Source organism: Mustela nivalis, assembly GCF_964662115.1.
Source record: "Mustela nivalis genome assembly, chromosome: 2".
Taxonomy (NCBI): Eukaryota; Metazoa; Chordata; class Mammalia; order Carnivora; family Mustelidae; genus Mustela; species Mustela nivalis.
In genome coordinates this window covers 160,650,740-160,674,686 of record NC_139021.1, presented here as the reverse complement: position 1 = coordinate 160,674,686, position 23,947 = coordinate 160,650,740, and the positions used below count along the sequence as shown (strand labels likewise).

Sequence of the window (23,947 nt, the reverse complement as noted above, 5' to 3'; positions counted from 1 at the left end):
GACCCATGCCTATGCTCACTCTCTTCCTAAGTCTTCTGGCCCTAGTGGAAGCCAGTTATGTTCAGAGAGGTATGGCCTTCCTTGCCTTTCCTGCTTATGGATTCCTTTCCTATGAAATGAACAAGGGCATGAAGCAGTAGTGAAGGACTCCTTGCCCTCCATTATAAAAGCCCATCTCTTGGTCCACTGACATACATACGTTCTAAGAATTCCAAACAGGAGTCCTATCGTTATCTAGAATTCAACCCCTAAAGGGACTGCCCATGCTCTATGCCCCAGCGTCTATGCCAGGTCTGTGGAGAACCCTCCAGAGCCAGAGGAGCATGGGCAGAGACAGCCCTTCTTTTAGCTGCTTGTCCCCCTCTCATGCCTGAACTCCTCCCACAATTCCTGCTGAGCTAATTGAATCAAGTGCTTAGAAATTAAATCCAATTGAAGACATTAAATGTGCTGGGGTCACTTTAGCTGAAGCTTTCAGTCTCAGCAGGTCACTCTTCCAGAGAAGCCACTGGGCAGGGGAGAGGATCACATGGGACACTGCCACCACACCATCTAGACCCACCAGACACTGCCCCCGCCCCTTCTGGTGGGCTGGGGCTCTTGTGCTCGCAGCCCAGTGAAGATCCTGGGGAAGGTCAGACCAGTAGGCTCAGTCACTCAGTCACTCAGTAGCCATTCCTGGGAGAGTTGGAGGCAGCCCAGCTCAGTGATAGCCCCTGGCTTCAGAAAAGCAGCTAAGCCAAGGGAAGGGGCCTCATACCAAGAGCTTTTCCTTCCCACTCTGTATCCTCACCTCGATCCCCTACATCAATCACTCCCCAAACCTGGAAAACAAGGAATCAAGGACAGGGCAGGTGACAAGGGAGAAGGGCAGGAAAGTTGAAAGGGAAGAAGGAGCAAAAGAACAAGAATGTCTTGAGAAGCACCTGGTTCACTCTTTTCCTTTTCTTCCTGGTGGGCCAATGGGGGTCATTAGATCAGGGAAGAAGGTACCCTCAGAATGAATGTAGCCCAGAGACGGGGGTCTTGCAGTGGCTGAGGGTTGGGGGTCTTTCTGAGAGAAGAGAAAACTGTAGTCCACTCGCCTGAGGAACCTGTTGGAGGCTGGGCTCATCTTTGCACTGCATCCCTGACCCCCTCCTAGCAGGGTGGGCACTGGCGGAGACCCAGACGAGGAAGGAGAACAATAGAGAAGATGGGGCTGACATGGAGAATGACCTGGACAGGACTCTTAACAGACTTACCCTGGTCGGTGCTGATGGTGGGAGGAGTGCCTAAGAGTTGGGGCGGGGTGGGGGCGGGGAGGGTGTCACGGTTTCCTTAGTGTCCTTTCTGGCCCTGCTCCCTCCTCCACCGCCAGGACCCATAGCTTCAGGTTTAGGGGGTAGTGTTGCTGGAGAACCAGTCTCTCTCCCCGCACTTCCCAGCTCACCCTTTCACCGGGTTCCTCCCCCGAGCGGCAAAGAGGAGGGGGCGGGGGTAGGGGGAGCCAATCCCGGCAGCGCCAAAGGGGGGAGGCGGCGGTGACAGCCGCGGGGAGGGGGCGGGAGAAGAGAGGCGGCTTGGCTCTAGCTTGGTGCTTAGCTCCGCTCTGCCTCCGGCTCTGCGCTCACCTACTGCCCAAGGCTCCTGCTCCTGCCCCAGGACCCGCAGCGGGACCCCAGTACATCCCAGACAGCCCCAACCCAGACAGCGTGCAACGCCGCCAGGGGGCGCCGTGTGAGCGCCCTATCTTGGCCACCCGGCGCCCCCTCCCACGGCCCAGGCGGGACGGGACGGGGGCGCCGGGGGCCATGCGGGGCCAGGGCCGCAAGGAGAGTTTGTCCGATTCCCGAGATCTGGACGGATCCTATGACCAGCTTACAGGTGAGTCAGGGGCTCAGGGGTCGCGGGAGGGTGCATAGATTCCATCCCCCAGACCCTTAAGCCTATCTGACCCTGACCAGGCCCTTACTCACACTCTGCCCCATTCCCAGGCACCCTCCAGGCTGTGAGGGGCAGCAGAACAGTGGGCTTTAAAGCCTTGGGTCCCGTGGGGGGTGGGGGAGACAGGCGGGCAGGTGGGAAGAGGCAGCAGGTGTGGGCGTGTGTGACACAAAGCTAGGAGAGTGTCTGGAGTGGGAGGTGTTACGTGCGTGAGCGCCTGTCATTCTCTGTGTGTGTCTGTGTGTGTATATGTGTGTGCGCCTCCCTCAGCTGGTTGCCATGTGCCCTAGGCTTGGTGATAGGGTGAGTGTTTTTGTTGGCTGTGCAATTGTATGATCTTGTCGGATGTTCGAGTGAGGTTGTGTAGGACTCTTGTATTAATGAAGTTGTTTTGACCATGTGTCTCTGTTCTATGTGCAGCTTTATGCTTTGAGTGTGTGACTCTGTATGAAGTGACATGTGACTATCAGACTGTGTCAGGGCTTCACTTTATGGGGTGTATATCTCTTTGTAAGACTTCATTGACTGTGACTCTCCTGGGGCAAGCATTTGTTAAAGTAGGTTGTATTGTGTTTGTAATGGTGAGACTACGCAGATTATATTGGCATTTCGTGCTGATTGTGTACTTTCGTGTGGCAATGTCTGCAGTGGGGTTCTCTGAGTGTTTATGACGTGTCTTACCCTTGCTGCCTCTCTGGTTTCCTGGCGTAGAAGGGGGCCTTTACCGCATACCACGGCTTCCTTGCATTTTCCACAAACAGCCCAGGTGGACCCAAGGAGGGACTCTAGAGTCTGCCCAGCCTGGGTCCCAAGAACAGCACCTGGCCCTTCTGGGGAGGCTTTGTTTAATGTTAGGTCATCGATTCCGCTGCCCCCCACCCAGGAAAGTACTCAGAGATCATTCTTTCAACTGAAGCTCCTTTAACCACCTTCAACCACCCTCTAAGAACTTCATCCAATCCTGAAGGAAAACATCCCATCTAGCTTCCCCTCCAGACCCAGAGGTAGAAGCTCTTGGCCTGGAAGTTTCGTGTGACCTCCCCAGACTACTTTGCTGCCCAGGCATGCTCTCTCTCCCGCTGTATGGAGTACGCATGGGCCCTCACATATTCCTGGGTTTGGTAGACAGACCCACGTGTTTGTGTGGGTGACTGTGTCACCTTGTATACATTTCAATGTGTGTGTGTTTTCTGTCTCATTGTGCAACCTGCCCAGGAACTCCAACAATGAATGGGAGGAGGGAGACTGTCTCCTGTATCTGAAACAAGTTGGGGAGGTGGGGGAGCCCATGATCCTTGTCTGTCCTTAGGGGAGTGAGGTTAAGTCTCCAGGATGGGAAACAGGACTAGGATCTAATACCTTGGGAAAATGTCTCACCTTCTCATTGACCCTGGGGAAGTCCTAGTTCCTATGCTGAGACTCCCAGAAGGGAGAGCCCTTTGGCCCAAGCAGGCCCCAGATATGCACCCCAGATGTGGTTCAGACTGGGATGGAATCCAAAGGTCCAGTTCTGCTTTGACCTCTGTTCTCACCAACTCAGGATCCTTGAGAGTTTAAGGCCCCAGGGTGCTCATTAGCACCACATTAGTCAGTGTTTGCTTCCTGTTTTAATTGATTCTCCCCTTTAGTGGAATCATTCCCTCCTCACTTGCCTATTTGAAATAGAGACTGGACGGAAGTAAGAAGCACTTGTATTGGAAGGTGCAGGAATGAGGCTTCTATTACTTTTGCTCCCTGGGTCTCACTTTTCTCATCTCTGTAATAGAGAATACTACACACATCTTGCTTGTCTGCCTCCCAAGGGAAATATGTTAAATGTTGGCTAGTGTCAAGAATGGGTGTTCATCATCAGCATCCTCACCGTACATAGCTCCACACATGACTTGGAAAGTAGAAACAGCACTACCAGGAGCTCTCCTTTCGAAGAAAGGCTTATCTTACAGCAGCAGACAATTGAGATTGGGACTCCCCCTGATAAGGTGATATAAAGTGCTGGGTGCCCTGAGATGCCTGAGCGGAAGCCTGAAGGGGAATCATTGTCCGAGGTGCTGAAGAGCACTCTGGATGGATGTACTGCCTTGCCTTCCTAGTTCCCAAAGTTCCTTCCCTGGGCAGGCGGGATTCCTGTAATAGGTATGGGAGTGGTCTTTGGCTTCGTCTGGTCTATTAGGTCGACAGAGAGGGAATTCTTAAGTCATCAAGGCATCCTGGGTATACCCCTGATCACTTTACTCCTCCACTTCTCCATACACAAAACTGGAAGAGATTCGGTGGGGGGCGGGGGGCGGTGCGGAGAATCTGAGCCCCACTCCGCCCCAGATCTACCCCGCCTGGTCTTGCAAGCCTGGTGTAGAAGGGGCGGCGTGGAAGTGCGGCGTGGTGGGCAAAAGCAGCAATCAGTGGCAGTCCTGTTCAACCCAGAAGCAAAAAAAGGACTGGGTACGATGAGGAGAGATTTGGGATCTGGCTGGCCAAGGCCTGAACTCGGGTCCCTGTTCCTAAATATCGTTTCCCCAGTCTGGGGCGCCCCCGTGTGGTCATAGAGCTGCCATGCTTACGGAGCTGATTCCAAATGGGAAGGTCGCCTCCAAATCGAGTGCAAAATTTGCTTGGAGTTTAGAGGTGACTCGCCTAAATCCTAAATGTAGGATTTTTAGCCAAAATTGCAGGATCCCAGTCGGAGGAGTGGAACTATGTCTCTCCTGTAGGCTGTCCTGGCAGTTTGAAGCCGTCAGTGGGTCCTGAAAGGGTTTACTTTGGGTACAGCCCAATAGAGAGGAATCCTGGAAAGGGTCGGGGCTGGGAATGAGGGGAGGAGAGCTTGTTCTTCATGCATTTGGCTGGCGGCATACGATGGGAGAATGTGAAGCCACTGGAGCAAGACAGAGGGACACAAAACACAAAGTTATGAGGGAAAGGGATTGGGAGCCACCTCTTTTTTACCACCCCACTACGATGTGCAGCTCCTCCTCCTTCCTCTTGCTCTCTCTCCCATTGGTTTAGGAAGTATGGAAGTGTAGGAAGTTGCCATGACAACTGTGTCCTTTTACCCCGTGCCAAATTGGGAGGAGGAGGTGTGCGACAGGCAGAGAAGGAAGGGCTGAAGAGAGGCAATAAAGAAGAAGGTTTCTTATCCCCTCGTCCAGCTCCTTTTTCACAACCCGTGGGTACCTCCCCTCCCCACCAGAAATCCAGAAAACATTCCCAAAGAAGGCTGTGAGAGAGTCGTTCCCCCCTCCCCCACCCCTGCCCCGCCCAGTCCAGGAACTCTAAGGATGGGTGCTTCAGATGACGGGGCCAGGGTGCGTTTTCCCCCTTGCAACCCGGAGGAGACAGCGAGCGGAAGAAAACTCTGCTGTGCGAGATTCTGGTTCTGCAGGTCCGGCCCTCCCGCGCCGCCCACGCAGGGCCCACGCGAGTGGGGGCGGAAACCCGACCGCCCCGGGCCTTGGGGGCGGAGCTTGGCCAGTGCGCTCTCAGCAGGACCATGAACCGGTGCCCCCGCAGGTGCCGGAGCCCGTTGGGGCAGGCGGCGAGATCCCTCTACCAGCTGGTGACTGGTTCGCTGTCGCCAGGTATGAGGAAGGGAGGAAGGGGCTGGACCCTTCAAAAAGTGAGTGAAGTGGGATAAGAACCTTACGGGGTGGGGAGGGGAAGGGCCCCTCAGAGATGGAGGGAGCGGGATCCCTCAAAGGAAGGGGTTTAAAGGGCAAGCTCCCTGACAGAGTGGAGCTAGAAATAGGGTTTCTTACAGAGAAGGTGGAGGATAGAGGTCTTCAAAGAGGAAAGGATGGGGGCATTATGGTCCCTCAAGTGGTGGAGGATGAGGCAGGGCTTTTCACTGAGGATAGAAGAGGAGGCCTTAAGCAGGTGGGGTGTGAGGGGCAATGCTCCTCGCAGGGATAAAAGGAAGAAGTTGCAGGAGAACAGGGAAGAGGCACAACCCTTTCCTAAATTGCTTAGTTTAATGGGATCTTAAGATGATGGGGGTCAGTGTCCAGAAGGAAAAAACCCTGAGGTGGGACAGGACCAACATGAACTCTGCTAGAGAGTTCATGAATGATGGGATGAATAGACTAGTGTGGCATAAGGATTGTATGTCACCACTTTATCCATCTCCGGGAGTTTGTATGAACAAGGCTATGCATCACTCAGCTTGTGATCACTAGGTCTGTGCATCCTTGGGGTCGTATACCTTTGGGATTCTGTGACATTGAAACTGCGTGTACCTGAGGTTCTATGTTTTAGGGTTGGATTGAGGGTTCCTGAGTCACACTAAGTTAATTCTGTAGTCTTCCCAAGATTGTACCTTGGTCTGGGATGTGTGGAATTTATGATATGTGGATTGTGAATATCATATCACGGTACTGCTGAGATTTACACACACCTCCCCTTGGGTTTCCTTAGGGCTGCCTGGGCAAGGCCCACAGAACCTAGCATCACCTCCCCACCTGGCCTGGAGAGACCAAAACAACATAGCCCCATGGCAGTCTGGGATCTGTAGTTCTCTTCCTCTTGAATCCCTGGAGGCCTCTCCTTGCCATGTGTTCCCCAAAAGGAAGGGAGATAGGGCTGAGCCAGAGCTATGCTTGGCAGTCTCTTGGGGAACATGCATCCCTCAAGCCCCCTGCTTGGATCTGTCTCCAGTGACAGATGGCTGGAGCCCGGCAGGGCCAGCTCTCAATCATAGCAGGAATGACTTCCAGGCCCCAAAATAGCCCCAAAGCCTAGGGAGTTCATTAATCACCTAGTGCAGCTGGGGGCTGCTGTATCTCCTGGCCTGGGTGGGGATGGAGTGGGGCTGGGGAACCGAGAGAAGAGCTCTGGGGTTGTCACTGGCTGGGGTCTTCACTGCGGGGTCAAGGACAGATGAAAATGGTACAGCTACATAGGGTGGGTTCCCTCTTAAGGCAGTATTCTGGGTTTGAACTGTGAGACACAAGTGCTCGCTTCGGCAGCACATATACTAAAATTGAACTGTGAGACACAAACAATTAAATGTTAGGAGTATCTCTGCAGTGAGGTTTGAGGGACCTAAGGAAGGCCCACCTAATGCTTCAAGATAGTTTTCCCTTGAGCCCTCATTCTGCCTGAAGTACTTCCATTAAGATTTCAGTCCCTTGGGTGAAGAGCTAAGTGATACAGGGATGCTTAGGGAGGACAGATCTGAGCAAGTTTCTCTCTGGGCCCTGGGACTTGAAAGATCTCTCAGTGGGGAGAAAGGAGAGTCTGGAAAACAACTCACGCTTTCATTTACAGACCTTCCCACCAGAGGTCTTATTAATTAAGGACCTTGAGTCACTGTGAGGCTGGGTCAAGGTCACTGAAGGTTGAGGGTGAGGGTGAGGGACAGAAGAGGAAGGTCCAGGAACAGGGAAACAGCCTGCGAGGTTGTCAATCTCTCCATCTGTGAATCAGCAGCAGAGAACCAGAGGTGACTGTGCTGCCTCTTTCATTCCAGATAGTCTGGCTTGGCATGCAAGGCTCCATGGAATCTGAGCCATTCTGGTCTTATCACTTACGGCTCCCCCAACACAAACTAAGCTACAGTCATCCAAGACTCCTTGACACCCCCACACACATTGGAAGGACAGGCTGGCAGATCTTTGGTCCTGGTTTAAGTCTTGATCCATCCTTCATCATCTGTGCTATCTTGGGAAAATCACTTCCCCTGAGCCTCAATTCTTTCATCTGAAAATGGGTACACTACTACTCACTCTGACCATGTCCTTATCTCTCAGGTGTATTATGAGGACTAAGTGAAATAATATATGTAAAGTGTCCAGGACACAAAATGTGCTCAATAAACGTGGATCCCTTGTTAAGATAGACTGTTGACATTTAGCTATCTTTTAAGAACCAGCTCAGGGGCACCTGGGTGGCTTAGTTGGTTAGGCATCTGTCTTCAGGTCTGGTCGAGATCTTGGGGTTCTGGGATGGAGCCCTGCATCTTCAGGCCCCCTGGTCAGCAGGGAGCCTGATTTTCCCTCTGCCTCTGCCTGCTGCTCCCATTGCTTGTGCTCTCTGTGTCAAACAAATAAATAAAATCTTAAAAAATAAAAAAAGCTCAAAAAATACCTCCTCCAAGTTTTTCCTGACCTCCCAGTTAGAGAGCTTTTACAGTTAAATGAGCTTTTACAGCGTATTTCTTGGCCTGCCTAGAATAGTTCCTACCACATAGTGGTTATATGCCTACTACATAGTAGGCACATAACAAATACATTTTGAATGAATAGAAGTTTTAAAATTCTCTCTCCCTGTCTCAGCTGTCTCTCCTTACCCAGTGGAAGCCAGAACCCCATTTAGTTACCTTTGTTCCACAAGCATCAGATCAGATCAGAGCCTGGCATTCAATTTATGTAAGTCCAATTTTAAACATCTTTGCCCTTTAGGAGCTTGTGAATCTAGTTGAGGAAACAGGACTGATCCAGAAAGATCTGGGATCAAATACGCATCCTTTCATCTTGGCTAGGTGACCTCAAGCATGTCTCTCTATCTCTATGGACCTCCTTTATCTCATCAGTGAAATGGGCACAATACTATTGACTTTACCAACTTCATAGCGTTGTTGTAAGAAGCCATCAAGATAACAACGTTTGTGGAAATGCTTTGTTAATTAAGCGTTATAGAAATGTAAAGGGGAGGAGATGTTATGTTATTAATAATGGTAGCAAACACTTCACAGTCATTCTGTGCCAGGAGTTATTCTAACAGCTTTCCATGTATTAATTCATTTACTCCTCTCAGCAACCATATGAGGTGGGAAACAGACACACACACAGGTTAAGAACTTGCCTAGTTAATTGCAACTGACAAAACCAGGATTGGAACCCAGGGAACCTGGCACTCTGGCCCACTCTGTTCCCTACTATGCTATGCTTTCTCCTTTTACTATTCCCATTTAATAACATTACAGAATTAGGTGCTAAGTTTTGAAAGCCCAAAATTGAGTTCACTAGAAATTTAGGTAGCTGGGAGCCTGCTGAGGGCTGGAGGTGCTGTTAGGTAAGAAATGTAGAACAGGAGAACAGAAAGGAGGGCATTCACAGCAGGAGCAAAGGCACAGAGATAGCACTGAGTTTGATGTGTTTGGGGGACAGTGAGGAGGCCAAAGTGACTGGAAAGAAAGGAATCTGCTGGGGCGCCTGGGTGGCTCAGCGGGTTAAGCCGCTGCCTTCAGCTCAGGTCATGAACTCGGAGTCCTGGGATCGAGCCCCACATTGGGCTCTCTGCTCAGCAGGGAGCCTGCTTCCTCCCCTCTCTCTGCCTGCCTCTCTGCCTGCTTGTGATCTCTCTCAAATAAATAAATAAAATCTTTAAAAAAAAAAAAAGAAAGGAATCTGCTGAGGATGGTAGGGGGAATTAAATGCCAGGTGTGGGGACGCCTGGGTGGCTCAGTTGGTTAAGCAGCTGCCTTCGGCTCAGGTCATGATCCCAGCGTCCTGGGATCGAGTCCCACATCGGGCTCCTTGCTCGCCAGGGAGCCTGCTTCTCCCTCTGCCTCTGCCTGCCATTCTGTCTGCCTGTGCTTGCTCTCTCCCCATCTCTCTCTGATAAATAAAATAAAATCTTAAAAAAAAAAAAATGCCAGGTGTGGAATTTGGGCAGTAATAGGGAGATATTTGGTGGTTTTATCTGTAAATCCGTAACCTCTAAGGTGTGGGAAACCAAAAGCAGTTTCTACATTGACTTCTTCCTGGAGGAGGGGTAGAGGGGAAGCGGAGGACCAAGCCAGCCTATGGCACACCCTTCCATCCTTTCCACACTTTCCAGGGATGTTGTGGGGTGGGGCATTAGGGAAGGGGTAAAATAAGGTATGAGACAGACGCCTGACCCCCCGTGGTGGCCGTGTAGAACTGCAGATCAGTGAACTTCAAATTGAAGTGGTTGGGACAGCCCCACCCAGACTTCCACCCCACAGCTGGACGGGAGACACACTCATCCCAGAGCTGGACAAGAGGGAGGACTCTCTCTGGGGTCAGCCCCCCTAACCTGGCCTCCTGATTGGGCAAGCTGTCTAAGAAGGGAACCAGTGTAGTGTGTCAGACTGCGTTAAAACTGAGGCTCTGACTCTTACTGATCTTGGTGATTTTTCTTAACTTCCTTTTGCCTTAGTTTCACCGCCTGTAATATGGAGATAATGGTACTTCCTTCATAGGTTAATTATGAAAATTAAATGTGATCATGTCTGGGGGTACCTGGATGGCTCAACTGGAAGAACATGTGACTCTTGATTCTGGGGTTGTAGGTTCTAGCCCCAAGTTCGGTGTAGAGATTACTTAGAAGATAAAATCTTAGGGGTGCCTGGGTGGCTCAGTCGGTTTAGTGTCTGCCTTCAACTCAGGTCATGATCCCAGGGTCTTGGAATCGAGGCCCACATCAGGCTCCTTGCTCAGCCAGGAGTCTGCTTCTCCTTCTCTCACCCCCCCACTTGTGTTCACTCTCTTGCTGTCTTTCTCTGTCAAATAAATAAATAAAATCTTTTTTAAAAAATAAAATCTTAAAAAAAATGTGATAGGAGGGCGCTTGATATAATGAGCACTGGGTGTTACATGCAACTGATGAATCACTAAATTCTTCTTCTGAAACTAATAATACACTATATGTTAACTAATCTGAATTTCAGTTAAACATTTTTTAAAGTATGATCATGACTATAAGCACATAGTACGTTATCTAGCACATAGTGAGTGCTTAGTCAGTGTTCACCAGCTGTGGCAGCAGTTCAGAGGCTCCTGTCTTCTGGGTCACAGGCTCTGCAGGCCTCTCCCCCCTTACAAATATGCATACCTGCCCCCCACACACATGCACACAGCCACCACCACCATTACCACTACTGGGAAGGAGGAGGGGGATGGAGGAGGGGCTCCAGGAATGCTCCAGGGGGAGAAGTAGATGGTTTCCTTGAAGGGTTCAGATTTCCCTCATACTCCAGCTTCTCCATCAACTCAGTAACGATTTTCAAGGACTAGGCCAGACTTGCAGATCCTGGGTGAGAGGAAGGGAGGAGCTCACTCTCTCTGCTCCCAAGGAATTTGAATCTGGGAGGGGGAGGGGAAATGTAGCTACAATAAGTCCGTGTTCTCGATAAGGCTAAGGAGCCTTTTTCCTGCCTAGGCTATTGTACTTAATCCTCCTTCCCTTGGGCCTCAGTTTCCCTGCCTGTGGCCTATGGAAAGGGAGTGCTTTCTGCTTCATGGTCACCATGGCAACCACAGATCAATGTTGATAGTGTCCTTCTGACTGGAGAGGTCACTGCTTTCTCCCCACTTATATTCTCATACAGCTCCACGCAGATGCAATTACACAATCACTGCAGACCCATACTCCTAATATAGGACACATCTCTACTATCAGTCCTCAAACCCACATCCCACAGCCCTGCTAAACACATATGCCCCATAACTCCTACACACTCAGAAACACTCCAGTGCACTCACACACACGTACCAGGGACACCCAGGTCACTTACCCACTTACACCTAGCAGACATATACACAATTCTGTGTAAACCACACACAGAGATACCCATGGTCAGACACAGGAACCCACACAAGAAAACACCTAGCCGTTTACATTCTGCCACATACATCTGTTACTTATACATGCGTGGCTCACAGTTTCCCTCATACACACACACACACACACACACACAGGCACACACAGATACTGCCCTTCCCTGCCCTCTCCCTGAGCATTGCTCCTCCCTCTGCCCCCCTCCCTCTGGCACAGAGTAGCCACAAGGTGTCTGGGGGAAGCTGTCCTCAGGGATAGAGGCGGGTCACCGCCTTCCTCCTCTGGCCTGGCCTGTTCTGGCCCATATCCTTCTCCCCAAAGGCTCCTGAGGAGATGCCAGTCCGTAGGCTGAAGTGGCCCTGGAAAGAGGAAGAGGTTGTGGCTGGGAGGCTTGTGGGGCAGAGGCGGGGTGAGGGGGCGGGAGAGGGAGGAGATCCTGGGAGGGAGAGGGGGAGGGAGGCTGCCGGCAGTCCTACTCCTGCTGGGGAGCCTGAGGGGGAGGTGGTGTGAGGAGGGCTGCCAGTGTGCCCGGGGCCTCAGCTGGAGGGGGGGTCGGCCATGCCCCAGGCCCACCATGAACCTGGAAGGGCTGGAGATGGTTGCTGTGCTTGTGGTCCTCGCTCTGTTTGTCAAGGTCCTGGAGCAGTTTGGCCTCTTTGAGCCTGTCTCCTTGGAAGGTAACCCAGGTGTCTGGCTGTGTCTGGGCTGCTGACTGGAGGAGCAGCTACCCCGCAGCACTGGGGAGGGGGTCCTCTGCTTTTATGACTGGGGGCAGGGGTAAGCATGTTAGTGATGGGATATGGCGTCTGGGGGAGGTGAGGAGGGGTGCTTGGGGGAACAGGACATCTGAGAGAGGTAAAGAGGGAAATTCAAGGCGTGGGTGGCGGGGAGGGGCTTCTGGGGGAGGTGAGGAGGGAATCTGGGGGCTGGGTGTCTAAGGGAGGTGAAGAGAGAGGGCCAGGGGCCAGGGTGTTTTGGGGGGTGATGAGAAGCACAGCATGGGAGGACTGGGGTATGGAGATGAGGGGACTCTACTGCGGACATGAGGAGAGGTCTGGAAACAGGCAGAGCTATCAGGAGTAGAGAAAGGAAGTTCCAGGGATCCTGAGATAACACCAGACTTCTGGGGGAGTCCCTTTGGGGCCAGGGGCCCACAGTGGCTCTGAAGATGTGTGTGACTCTCCACACCTCCATCCTTGCTGGTGAAGTTACAGAGTGTGCATGGACTGTGTGTGAGAGACACAGGGGGTATGGCCATGTGTTCATCTGTGTGAAAGAGGACCAAGTGTGTGACTGTGTGAGCCTTTGTATGTGACAGGGATGTGATTTAACGTGTCAGAGGGACAGGGTATGTGGCTTTGTGAGATGGAGAATATGACTGTGCCTGAGGGGGCAGGTTGTGTGGCTTGGCCCCTTGGGGAATTGGATTGTGTGTGTGGCTGCTCTCAGAGTTCCCTGAGGAAATACTAGCTCCATACTCAAGGCTTGGGATGGGGGTGGGCTCAGGAGGGACAAGAGTGTGAACACTGTGAATGAGACGTTTATAGATCAGCTCTGGCAAGAGAGTGAGGGGTAGAACAGATCAGGGACCTTGCTTCCCAGGGTCCCTTGCCTTCCAAGTTTGTCTCAGGATCTCTGGGGCCTAGACACTGGGAATGAGAAATCAATTCTCCACATCACCCCAAAGTCTAGTGAGGAGAGAGGAGAGTGATATTGGAAGTAGAGAAGGGAATGTGCTCTGCCTCCCCTGAGAGATTTGGCCTCTCCCTCCTGTTCACACAGACTGTGCAGCTCCATATTCTCCATTTCCACCAGGGACAGAAAAATAGGCAAGAACCATGATAGGAGGGCTCTAGGGCAGACACCAGGGAGAACTGGAAAGATGTGAAAGGGAAGTGGAGACAAGAGAAAGGGTCAATGAATTGCCTGCTCTAGGGTTCAGTAGGAGCAGGAAACTCCCAAATCACCTGCTATCCTCTGCTGCATTTATCAGAGTGGGGTTGGGAGCAAGGGTTGGTCCTAGATGAACTGGGATTCATCCAATCCTGAAAGGATGAAGTCAGTTTGGCTCTGACGTGCCATGCCCTTTAGACTGTGGTGGGAAGAGGGGTCATTCAGGAAACCCAGGTGTTCAGTAGCCTGAAGGTAGCCCTTTCCCCTCCCACATTTCAGGAGAGCCTAGAGGAGATGGAGTCCTGGGAGCAGGGAGGGGACCAGGGGAAGGGCGGAAGTGTGAAGATGGGGAGGTTGGGGGGGGTGCCGTCCCCCTCCCCCATCCTTCCCAGTCCAGCTGCAACCGCACCACCGGAGGCCCCAGGCGCAATCCGGCTTTGGGAAACCAAAGCCGGGGTTAATGGAGCCTTGGGCTGGGGGCCAGGCCGCCATCGATTCCCCACTCAGCCCATGGTCTCCCTCCTACTTCTCCGTAGCTCTGCAGGGGGAGGGGAAGAGAGGACGCATTGGAGGGTGAGGCATTTATTTTAAGCAGTTACCTCCTGGGAGCAGGGCCGGGTCCTGAAGGGTGAGGCCTGGTTTTGGGGGGTGGAGCCTGCATGGGAACTGGGATGCCCTAGTAACCTACAACCCAAGGAAGTTGGGCCCCTCCAGGAATGGACCGAGGCCAACTTCAGTTGGCCAGTCAGTGTACTAGGGCCCTGTTGACTCTAATCCCACGGTCTGGAGGTGGGTGCTGTTGGGAGACAGGCACACCAACGCAGAGCCCTCCTTGGGATGCACTTAGAGCTGTAGGACACAGGTGTATATAAGGGGAAGTGAGGGGAACTGTGGTCAGTGGCTCTGGATAGCCTCACTTTACAAAAAATACTCATCTCCACGGTCTGTTATTGCTTCAAAGTTTGCTATCACATCACCTTCAAAGACATGGGAGGGGAATGGGAGTGGATGACCTAGCTGAAGAGGAACTTTGTTCCACTGGCAGGGAGATTCTAGGTGCCCTGGGATGAGGAGTTATATAAGGAAGGGTGGGCAGAACAAGCATGGGTTCTGTTGGTGATGTGCAGTCTTGGGTATCTGGGTGCCATGGGCACCTAAGTCACAACATGATATGGCTATGTGTCGTGGTAACCTCGATATATGTCATAATGTTACAGGGTCACAGTGTATTATACTGCCCTTAACACACGGTGTCATGATGTCCCATGTGTTTTTGTATGGTTTGATCATGCAGCATGTAAGAAAGCCTGTGTGGGTCCTCATATATGTGTGTCATTTTTCCTAGGCCACATCTGTACATGTTTATATTAAGGAATACTGTGTCAAAATGTGTGTGTACCTGTGTATGTGTGCATGTGTTGGGGCCTCCTTAATTAGGCCATTGGGTTTGAGTGAGTTGCATGGTATCAAGCTGTCTCTGTATGGCATCCGTCACCGTGATTTATCATTCTGTGTGTTACTATACATGCTTGTCACTGTGTGTGTGTGAGAGAGAGAGACAAAGACATAGAAGTGTTCCTACCCAGGCAGAACTTGGGTTGGACATCACACTTAGAGGTCCAGCTATAGCACTGGAGCCAAGGGCCTTGGGTCAGCAGCCACGGAGGCCAATGCCACCTCCCCTTGGTGGCCTCACTGTCCCCAACCGCGCCCCATTATACAAGATGCCTGAGTGGACTTACTTTGCCTGTGAAACCCGCTGGGCTTCCCTAACCCAGCCCCAGCTACTCTCACCATTCTCCTCCAGCCCTCTCCCAATACCCAAGCCCTCAGGGTTGATTTGTGATGGTGGGGAGGGGCATGGAAGGATAGTGGAGGTTAATGTGCCTTCCTGGGGTCTTCTCTCTTCCCAGGCCACCCTCCGGGGCCCACTAAAAAAGCGCTGAAGCAGCGGTTCCTCAAGCTGCTGCCTTGCTGCGGGCCCCAGGCCCTGCCCTCAGTCAGTGAAAGCAAGTGCCTCTCCTGTGCTTCCGGGGGCGGGGCCCGTATGTGTCGGGGTGTGACCAGTGTGACATAAGCGGGCCTGCGTGTGTGTGTGTGTGTGTGTGTGTGTGTGTGTGTGTGTGCGCGCGCGCGCGCGCGACCGGTGGGGATGGGCGCTAGTAGGTCCGAGTGTGGGGAGGGCCCAGCTACCCGGCAGGAGCCGGCGGAATGTGAGGGCGTGGCCAGTTGTGGGGGCGGGGCCCGATTGTTCCGTGGGCGTCACGGATCAGCAAAATGAGTGAGCCCCGGGTGTTTGGGCGTGGCCAGAGTGGCAGGACTGAGGCCTGAGACTGCGTGGGTATGGCCAATGTGGCGGGGCAAGACCAGACAGCTGTGATCTCTGTGCGTGCCAGAGTGCCTACGTCTGTGGCCCCCTGCCCGCCCCGGGCATGTTTTGGGCCTCGAGATGCATGTCTCCCCTGCCCTGACCTGGCTGGATGCAGGTGCCTAGGATGGAGCCCACCTTCCTCCAGATGCCAGGATACTTGGGTTTCCTAGACCCAGCTGGTCCCGAACTGAGTGGCCTCACTTTGTCTCCAGGCCTGTTTCCTCCGTTTGGGCCTTGCCCACCCCATAGGATCATACTGAATTTTGCAAGCCAGGGAGACCCATTTGTAGTTGAGAGTGTCATTGTGTTTCATTCCACTGGGTCCCACGTGGGGGTCGACATGCATGTGTGCGTGGGGTCTGTTTCGTGTGTGTCTGTGCTCGTTCATTATGTGTGCCTCTGCGCGCGGGGATGGGGTGTGTGCATTTGTAACACGCAGGTCTGTGAGATTTGCTGTTGAGTGAGGGGTGAGGTGTGTGTCTGCCTTTGGCCGGGTCTTCCACTTTCTCGGTGACAGTTCGCTCCCTTCAGCATTAGCAGTCCCAGCTTCCCTCCGCCCCCACAGACCCCGCCCGCTGGACCCAGGTGACTTACTTTCCTGGTGGGGGCGGGCACGGGGGCCTTCGGGAACGTGGGGTGGGAGCACTTGCCTGGGGTCTTGATGTTGGGAGCTGGGCAGGACTGAAATAGGGCCATGGACGAAGCCTTAGCTAAGGTTTACCGGGAGCAGGGTAGGGGTTGGGTCTGGATGGGCTTGGCTGGAGCTGGGCGGGGCATGGCTCGAGCATGGCTGGGGTAGGCGGGGATTGGCTGGAGGGAAGGATCTGGGCGGGGCAAGTATGGGGCTGAGGTGATGGGGTGTGGGGCTGCATTGGGGAAAGGCCCCGAGCTTGGACCCTCAGACGCTTCCTCTTGAACCCGGTTTCTCTACCCCTCCCTTTCTGGGACGAAGATGGGGCTGGAGGCCTTCCCCTTCAACTAGGTCAAGGGCCCAGGGGCCAGCGATGAGTCGGACCCCTGGCTCTGGGGCCAGGCCTGCCGATGGGTCCAGCCAACTGATAGACCTGGAAGCTAACCAGCGTCTTTTCTTTGCCTTGATATTCGGGGTCCAGGGAATTGGCAGGCTGATCTCTGGTGTTAGAGTTGGGGAGGATGGGTGGGTCGGTGATTTTGAAGAGGGTTCATGGAGGCCGGGCCTGAGGCGCGGCTGTCCCCCTCTCCCCCCACACTGCCTCCCTGCAGACAGCGTGGAGGATGAGTTTGAACTGTCCACGGTGTGTCACCGGCCAGAGGGTCTGGAGCAGCTGCAGGAGCAAACCAAATTCACGCGCAAGGAATTGCAGGTCCTGTACCGGGGCTTCAAGAATGTGAGTGCAAAGCAGGGCTGAACTGGGTGAGGGGAGAGGCCTATCCAGGACTTCTAAGATTGGTCTGGATGCTTTAGGAATGTGAGAGGAAAGGGGAGGGGGAGGGACCCCTCTTCCCTAGACTTGCAGCGGGAGGCTCTGGCCAATTTGAGGCAAGGTGGAGCCTGTAGACTGGCCTGCTGGTTAGTTCTGTGTTTTTCAAACTTGTGCACTGAGAACCCTTTCCTTCCTAAAAAGAACTATATGGTGAGCCCCCGGTGACAGGAATGTTTTCCTTCTCTGGGAGCCTCTGGCATGGAGTAGGTGGTGGTGAGTGGAATGGGGTTTTGTTCTGCCCTCAGTCTGGTTTCTGACTCTCCCCCCACCTCCCAGGAGTGTCCCAGCGGAATTGTCAATGAGGAGAACTTCAAGCAGATTTACTCTCAGTTCTTTCCTCAAGGAGGTGAGGGGGCAAGACCTGAGATGAAGCAGCTATCCATCTCTAGGCTGAGCTGGGGAGAGGGCTATGGAGGGGCTGGGAATGCCAAGTGATAAGAGGGGTTTGGGGAATCCCACAGAAGGAAGAAGTCATCTCCTGTCTAAAAGCCAAACTTATCCACCCTTATCCTACAGACTCCAGCACATATGCCACTTTTCTCTTCAATGCCTTTGACACCAACCATGATGGCTCTGTCAGTTTTGAGGTGAGCTGGAGGAGGGTGGGTCAGGGAGGCCTGTTTCTTGGGGCTTCAGGGCCAGGATCCATAGGCCAAGCCCATATTGGAGATTGGGTAAAGGGCATCTGAATATCTCCTCTGTCTCCTTCCCAGGACTTTGTGGCTGGTTTGTCGGTGATTCTCCGGGGAACCATAGACGACAGACTAAACTGGGCCTTTAACTTGTATGACCTCAACAAGGATGGCTGCATCACCAAGGAGGTGTGGGGCAACTGAAGAGTTGGAGAGCTTTTATGTGTGGGGGGGAGGTGCAAAGGGCCCCTAGGAGGAAAATGTGACTCACGCATGCTTCATCAGCGAAGGGGGAGGTCTGCTTAGGCTCTAGGCCTCCTGATTTGGAGCCTGGAGGTTCTGAGGAAGGATTCTTTTCTTTCTTGGCCTAACAGGAAATGCTTGATATCATGAAATCCATCTATGACATGATGGGCAAGTATACCTATCCTGCACTCCGAGAGGAGGCCCCAAGGGAGCATGTGGAGAGCTTCTTCCAGGTGCTTGGGACTGGGTAGGCTGGAGGGTCCTGCAGTGAAGGGAAGGAGGCAAGGTCCTGGCAGGGAACTTGACTGAATTCTGCCTTCCTCTCTCCTGTCATCCCTCCTGTTCTACCTGACTACTTTTTGGCAGAAGATGGACAGGAACAAGGATGGCGTGGTGACCATTGAGGAATTCATTGAGTCTTGCCAAAAGGTACGGACCCCTGCCAGCCACATTTCCATGATCTGGACTCAGGGTCCAATTCAGTGATGTAAGAGAAAGTTCCTTTGGGGAGAGTATCATCTCCCTAACTTGCCCACACACCTGAGTCCAGTTCCTTCACAACTTGGGGAGGACTGTCCCTTCCCTACTTCAGATCTCTCGGGTGTCTCCTTCCTTGCTGCCTCTGTCTCTGAATGTCCCGATTTCAGGTGAATGTCCCTCTCTGTGTCGCTGATAAGCTCTTTTTTATTTCTCTCTCTCTCTCCATTCTGCCCCTCCCCCACCATGGCTACAGGACGAGAACATCATGAGGTCCATGCAGCTCTTTGACAATGTCATCTAGCTCCCTAGGAAAGGGGGTCAGTTGTCCTGGGGAGACCATACTCTAGCCCTAGTGCAGGTGGAACTAGCCCTCTCTTCCCAGGTCTGTCCTCATCCTAGCCCAGCCCTGGGGGCTGTAGGAATCTAAGAGCCTGGGGATTCAGTGGTCCAGATTGCTGGAGCTAAAGGGGCCAGGGTATGGTTAGAATGTATCTGTGGGGTATTCCCAACTCCCAACAGCTCCCACCCTCTTCCTGCCTGACACTCAGTGCTGAGGGTACCCCTGCTATAGGAAATAAGTGGTTCTCCACCTTCCATCACCACTTTAGAAACTACAACACTAGACAAAATGTCTCCTGCTATGGTGCTTTCCCTATCCCTGACCTCATATGCATTTCCTCTAAGATTTCCTTCTCAGAGAGTCTGCTCTGTCCATGCACTGACTGGCCTTTCAGACCCGGGCCTTTGAGAGCCTTGGCCTGAGCCAAGTGGTTAGATCATAGATGGCTGGGGTAGAGTTCAGAAAGGCCTGGAGATTGTCAGTGACACCTTAAAGTCATGCCAGACTATAGCTCTGAGCTCCACAGGTTTGCCATTCCAGGCTATCAGAATATGCATTTCAGGCCCTTCAGAAGACTCTTGTCTCCTTGGAAATATACCCCAGAAATTTCCATACTCTCCTCAGTATTCCAGGAGAGCCTGGGATCCTGATGTTTGGCTCATGCCTGGAATTCCTTCCTCTCCTTCCTTTCTGTTTGTGGGGGTGGAGGCAGCAGCAGGGGAATATGGGTGGGAGATGTCCCAGCTGTATCTGCCAAAGTTTTAGCCTTCCCTCCCTGATGGCTACAACTTAAGTTTTCATTTGCCATTTCTTCTAGACTTGGAGGCATGGAGTGAGTCAGGGACCATCCAGTGGATGCCTTAGAAGAAAGGGGAAGGAGGGAGGCAGACATAGCCTGCCTGTGAGGGGGCATTCACTAGAATCTTTGATCTACCCAGGCTCTGTTCCCACACCCCACATAGCCTCCTGAATTCCTACTTAGGGTCTCCTCTTGCTTTATTCGGTCTACCCAGAGATGCCCCTGTACACACCTAGAAGGCAGGGACCACCCTTGCCATGCTGCCACCCTTTAATAAACCTGCTCGTTCCATTTAGCTCACCCTCCCAGTCAGTCAGGATCTGAGGGGAAGGGCCCTGAGGGAGCCCCCTTTCCCATCAGAACACTGTTGACTGCTTTGCATTTTTGGCTCCTCTGTATATTTTGTAAAATAAAAAAATACACCAATCCAATAAAACACAATGGCTATGCACAGGCTGCTGTCTCTGCCTTTTTGTCCCTCCTACTCCACACATACTTCACAACACTAATTCCTGCACCTGTAGACTTTTAGATTCCAAAGAAAGTGCCTTTCTTTCCCATAGCATAACCTACCCCTGGCAGGAGATCGAGACACAGGTTCCGGAAGGATTGGAAACCTACCTGACCTCAGAGAGGTCCCCATGTGAATCTCTATTCCACATCCTTAGAGGAGATGAGAGACAGGGTATTAATATCCCAAAGATTATACCAAACCAGCTGTCTTTTTGCTAGATATTCTTACAAGTTAAGAATTTTTTTTTTTTTGAATCAAGAATTTGTAATTTACAGACATCTTAGTTAACCTCAAAGTGCTTTCCTTGCAGGGGATTCCCTTTAGTTTCTAAAGAAAGTTCCTTTGGGAACTTATGTCCAGTATGGACATGGTTTGTGTGTCTACACCAGCCACATTCCTAAAGCATCCAGGCCAAAGGATCAGATGGGGTGGACCCAGGCACTATGGAGCAAGTGACACAAAGGGTAATGGAGACTTCGTATGTGGAATGGCTACCTTTCTTTGTTTTGTTTCTGGAGAGGGGCCACCAAGTGGTAGGTTCCTCCCATCCTTCTCTAGGGTACCATTATGTGGTGGCTAAGCTTCACCATCCATAGTGGGGGGGTCAGGCTCTCTCTTCCATCACTGTAAACATTGACAAGATCAACAGAGGAGTATGGTGTCCAAGAAAGAAAAATTTACTTCCAGAATCCATCATTTTGTCATCTGTGTTTCCTGTTCACATTATCTCGCAACTATCTGCTCCATAAGTCCTTGGATTTCTTTGGGTCATAGCCCCTCTGAAGGATCTGATGGAAGTTATGGACCCAATGTCCAGAAGAAAAAAAATGCACACTTGTTCATATGTGTTTGTATCCCTGAAGCCCAGTCATGGATCTGAAGTTAAGAACCTGTGGTCTAGTCTTTATCTCAGCCTTCCATTGTACAGAAAAGGAAACAGGCCCAAAGAGGGGAGAGGACCTGCTCAAGGTCACCTAGTGAGTTTATAGGAGGAAAGAGACCAGACCCAGTCTCCCAAGTCTCTGCCCAGGGTTGCCTTGGGACATAGTAGAGATTTGTGAGTGAAAGATGAATGCCATGCATAACATACATAGTCTAAACAAGGTGACACTGTGACAGGTTCTCATGGTACCCTATACTTTTCCTTTGTGGCACTTCTCTGTTACTGTATATTTATTTGAGTGATTGTCTTCTTTGATACCATAAGTTTCTGAGGGCTGCTTGAGTACCTAGACTAGGTTTCCTGCCCCCCCATCCTATTCTTGAGGCCTATCATATAATGGGTATCCAATAATTGTGTGAATAATTGTATGATTGGATGAATGAGCATGGTGAGTGTGTGTATGTATCTTAGGTATGGAGACAGTCTCTACGTTTTAGGGTTCATTCAAATTTAAGGGAAATTGAAGTCTAAGGCTGGGTGAGGTGAGAACCCAGAGCTAAGGCACACATATGGGATCCAGAAATAAACAGGAGGTGGGCATTCTGATATTTTTTTTCTGGCCACTGGTTGGGTTCTGAATGTTGTCAGCTGTTCCATCTCAAAACACTCCTTTCATGCCTTCTGGTATTTCATCCTCTCCTGGTTTCCTCTTACCTTTCTGGCCACTGCTTCTCAGCACTTGCTTGGATACTTATCCTTTTCAACTGGAATTCTAATGTTGAGCCCCATAGAAGAGACTCAAGTCTCTTCTCCAAATCACATCCAGTCCCATGGCTTTAAACACCATCTATATGCAGAGGATTTCTAAATTTATATCCCCAGTATTCTCCTCTGAGCTTCAAAACCCGCATATCCAATTGACTATTTGACATATTCATGTGGACCTGTAATGGTCAAACTTAACGTGTTCATTTTTTAAAAAGATTTTATTTATTTGACAGAAAGACAGTGTGTCCAAGCAAGAGGAGCAGCAGGTGGAGGAAGAGGGAGAAGCAGGCTTCCCACTGAGCAAGGAGCTGGACTCAGGGCTTGATCCCAGGACCCTGGGATCAGACCTGAACTGAAGGCAGATGCTTAACTAACTGAGCCATCCAGGAGCCCCACTCTTTTTAATTTTTTTAAGATTTGTATTTATTTATTTGACAGAGAGAGAGAGAGAGAAACTTAACATGTTCACATGTCCAAAATAGAGCTTTGTGGGGTGCCTGGGTGGCTTGGTCGTTAAGTGTCTGCCTTTGGCTGAGGTCATGATTCCAGGGTCTTGGGATCCAGCCCCGCATCGGGCTTCCTGCTCTGTGGGAAGCCTGCTTCTCTCTCTCACTCCCCCTGCTTGTGTTCTGTTCCCTCTCTGTCAAATAAATAAAATCTTTTAAAAAAAATGTGTAGCTTTGATTCAATGCTTTTTCAGTCTTCCTACTTAATAAATGATACCATCTACCTGGTTGTTCAGGTCAAAATTTAGTAGTCTTCATTTCTTCCTTTCCCTCTACTCCTTTATTTTATTATTATTATTTTTAAAGTAATCTGTGCTTAACATGGGGCTTGAACTCACAATTCCCAGACTCTACCAATTGTGCTAGGTAGGCACCCCCTCCCTCTACTCGTTTAATCAATGATGATTCCACCACCAAAAGTACAGTCCCTCTCTCTGTCTCCACTCCTAGGCCATACCATTATCATGGCTCACTCGCAGATTGCTTCTTATTTTTCCATCTGAAGTGGCCCTTCCTTGCTGTGGTTACTCTTTATCACATCACTTGATTTCCTCCCTTCATGGAACCTATTACAAACTGAGACCCTGTGTATGTACTGAATTATTGTATGTTTCTCTAACCAGAATTTAAACTCTGTGAATGTAGGGCCCTATCTCATTCATTCCACAAATATTTATCAAAGGCCTACTAACCTCTGGTTCCTGTTGGAGGTACTAGGGGTAGAGGTATGGTTTGGAGAGAGAGTGTGTGGCAGAAATTTAAGTTTGAGAGGTGTAGATATGGAGAGTGGATCTTGCCTGGGCCATGGATTCCAGAGTCTGGACAGCAGATGAAATAGTGGCTGCTGATTTGCTAGCAGTTGACAAGTGTGAAGCAAAGATGAAAGCGTCCTAAGACTAAGGGCTGAGATTAGCCGGAATGATAACCCCAAATCCTCCAAGGGACCACAATATCCAATGAAGCTTCTTATGGCTTCAGTTGGCATCACAAGAGGTCCCCTAAGAAAATACTTGCCTCTAACCCCCATCTCAACACTTCATGACTAAAAAGAAAGAGGGATTATAAGAGTCCCTGGAGCTACAAGTTGGGTTACCGCTGGAGGAGCTGAAGATGATACCGACAATACTAAATCTTAATGATCCGAAAGTGACTAATGCTCCTTTCACATGTATACCTCACAAGCTGAAACAGATCTCTTAACCGATATAAATGTAAATAAAGGGTCTATGACAGGGCTACACGGAGCTCTGAGCACAAACGGCCGGCCATAAGAGGACCCGAGCCCATCTAAGGCCCAGGAAATGATTCCTTAAGGAAATAATGTTTGTGTTAAGGCCCAAGAATCTCACTTCTTCCTTAAACACAGTTCATGCTCCCCAATCCCAAAGATGCCAGGTCTTTTCACCTCTCGCCACAATTGTACCATCTGTCCCACCAGCCTGGAGTGCTCTCTTCGCTTCCTCTCTACTCAGTCTAACTCCTACTCATCCTTTACGTTCCAGCTCAAAAGGAAAGCCATGGCTGCCACCTCTCTCCAAAGGAGGATTAAGTCAGTTCCTCCTCTGAGCTCCCGCAACACCTGGGTACACCGTGTGGGGGGTGTGCATGTA

General features: G+C 51.3%; 1 protein-coding gene and 1 long non-coding RNA gene across 12 annotated transcripts in view; one reads left to right on the top strand and one right to left on the bottom strand.

Annotated features, from left to right (window-relative positions):
• Positions 1–23,947, bottom strand: part of LOC309860359 — a 108,908-nt gene that overhangs the window by 64,688 nt on the left and 20,273 nt on the right. The window lies entirely within an intron of this gene.
• KCNIP2 (potassium voltage-gated channel interacting protein 2) lies at positions 1,320–22,497 on the top strand. Of its 11 annotated transcripts, none has more exons than XM_082722432.1 (10): positions 1,320–1,866; positions 15,249–15,344; positions 16,238–16,291; positions 16,949–17,073; positions 17,446–17,515; positions 17,686–17,756; positions 17,883–17,990; positions 18,176–18,280; positions 18,414–18,476; positions 22,065–22,497. In XM_082722432.1, the coding sequence occupies exons 1-10, from the start codon at positions 1,794–1,796 to the stop codon at positions 22,185–22,187; spliced, it is 888 nt and encodes a 295-aa protein (XP_082578558.1). In that variant the 5' UTR covers positions 1,320–1,793; the 3' UTR covers positions 22,188–22,497. The 11 variants fall into 11 exon arrangements, with proteins under 11 accessions (XP_082578558.1, XP_082578556.1, XP_082578563.1 ...); XM_082722434.1 differs by lacking the exon at positions 22,065–22,497 and adding an exon at positions 18,781–20,117 and having other exon boundaries at positions 1,341–1,866; XM_082722429.1 differs by lacking the exon at positions 22,065–22,497 and adding an exon at positions 19,685–20,117 and having other exon boundaries at positions 1,345–1,866.

Coding starts and splice junctions, on each gene's coding strand:
- KCNIP2 (XM_082722429.1), top strand. CDS start 1,794: ATGCGGGGCCAGGGCCGCAAGGAGAGTTTGTCCGATTCCCGAGATCTG. Junction 1,867..15,248: donor ATCCTATGACCAGCTTACAG/GTGAGTCAGGGG, acceptor CTCTCTTCCCAG/GCCACCCTCCGGGGCCCACT. Junction 18,281..18,413: donor ATGTGGAGAGCTTCTTCCAG/GTGCTTGGGACT, acceptor ACTTTTTGGCAG/AAGATGGACAGGAACAAGGA.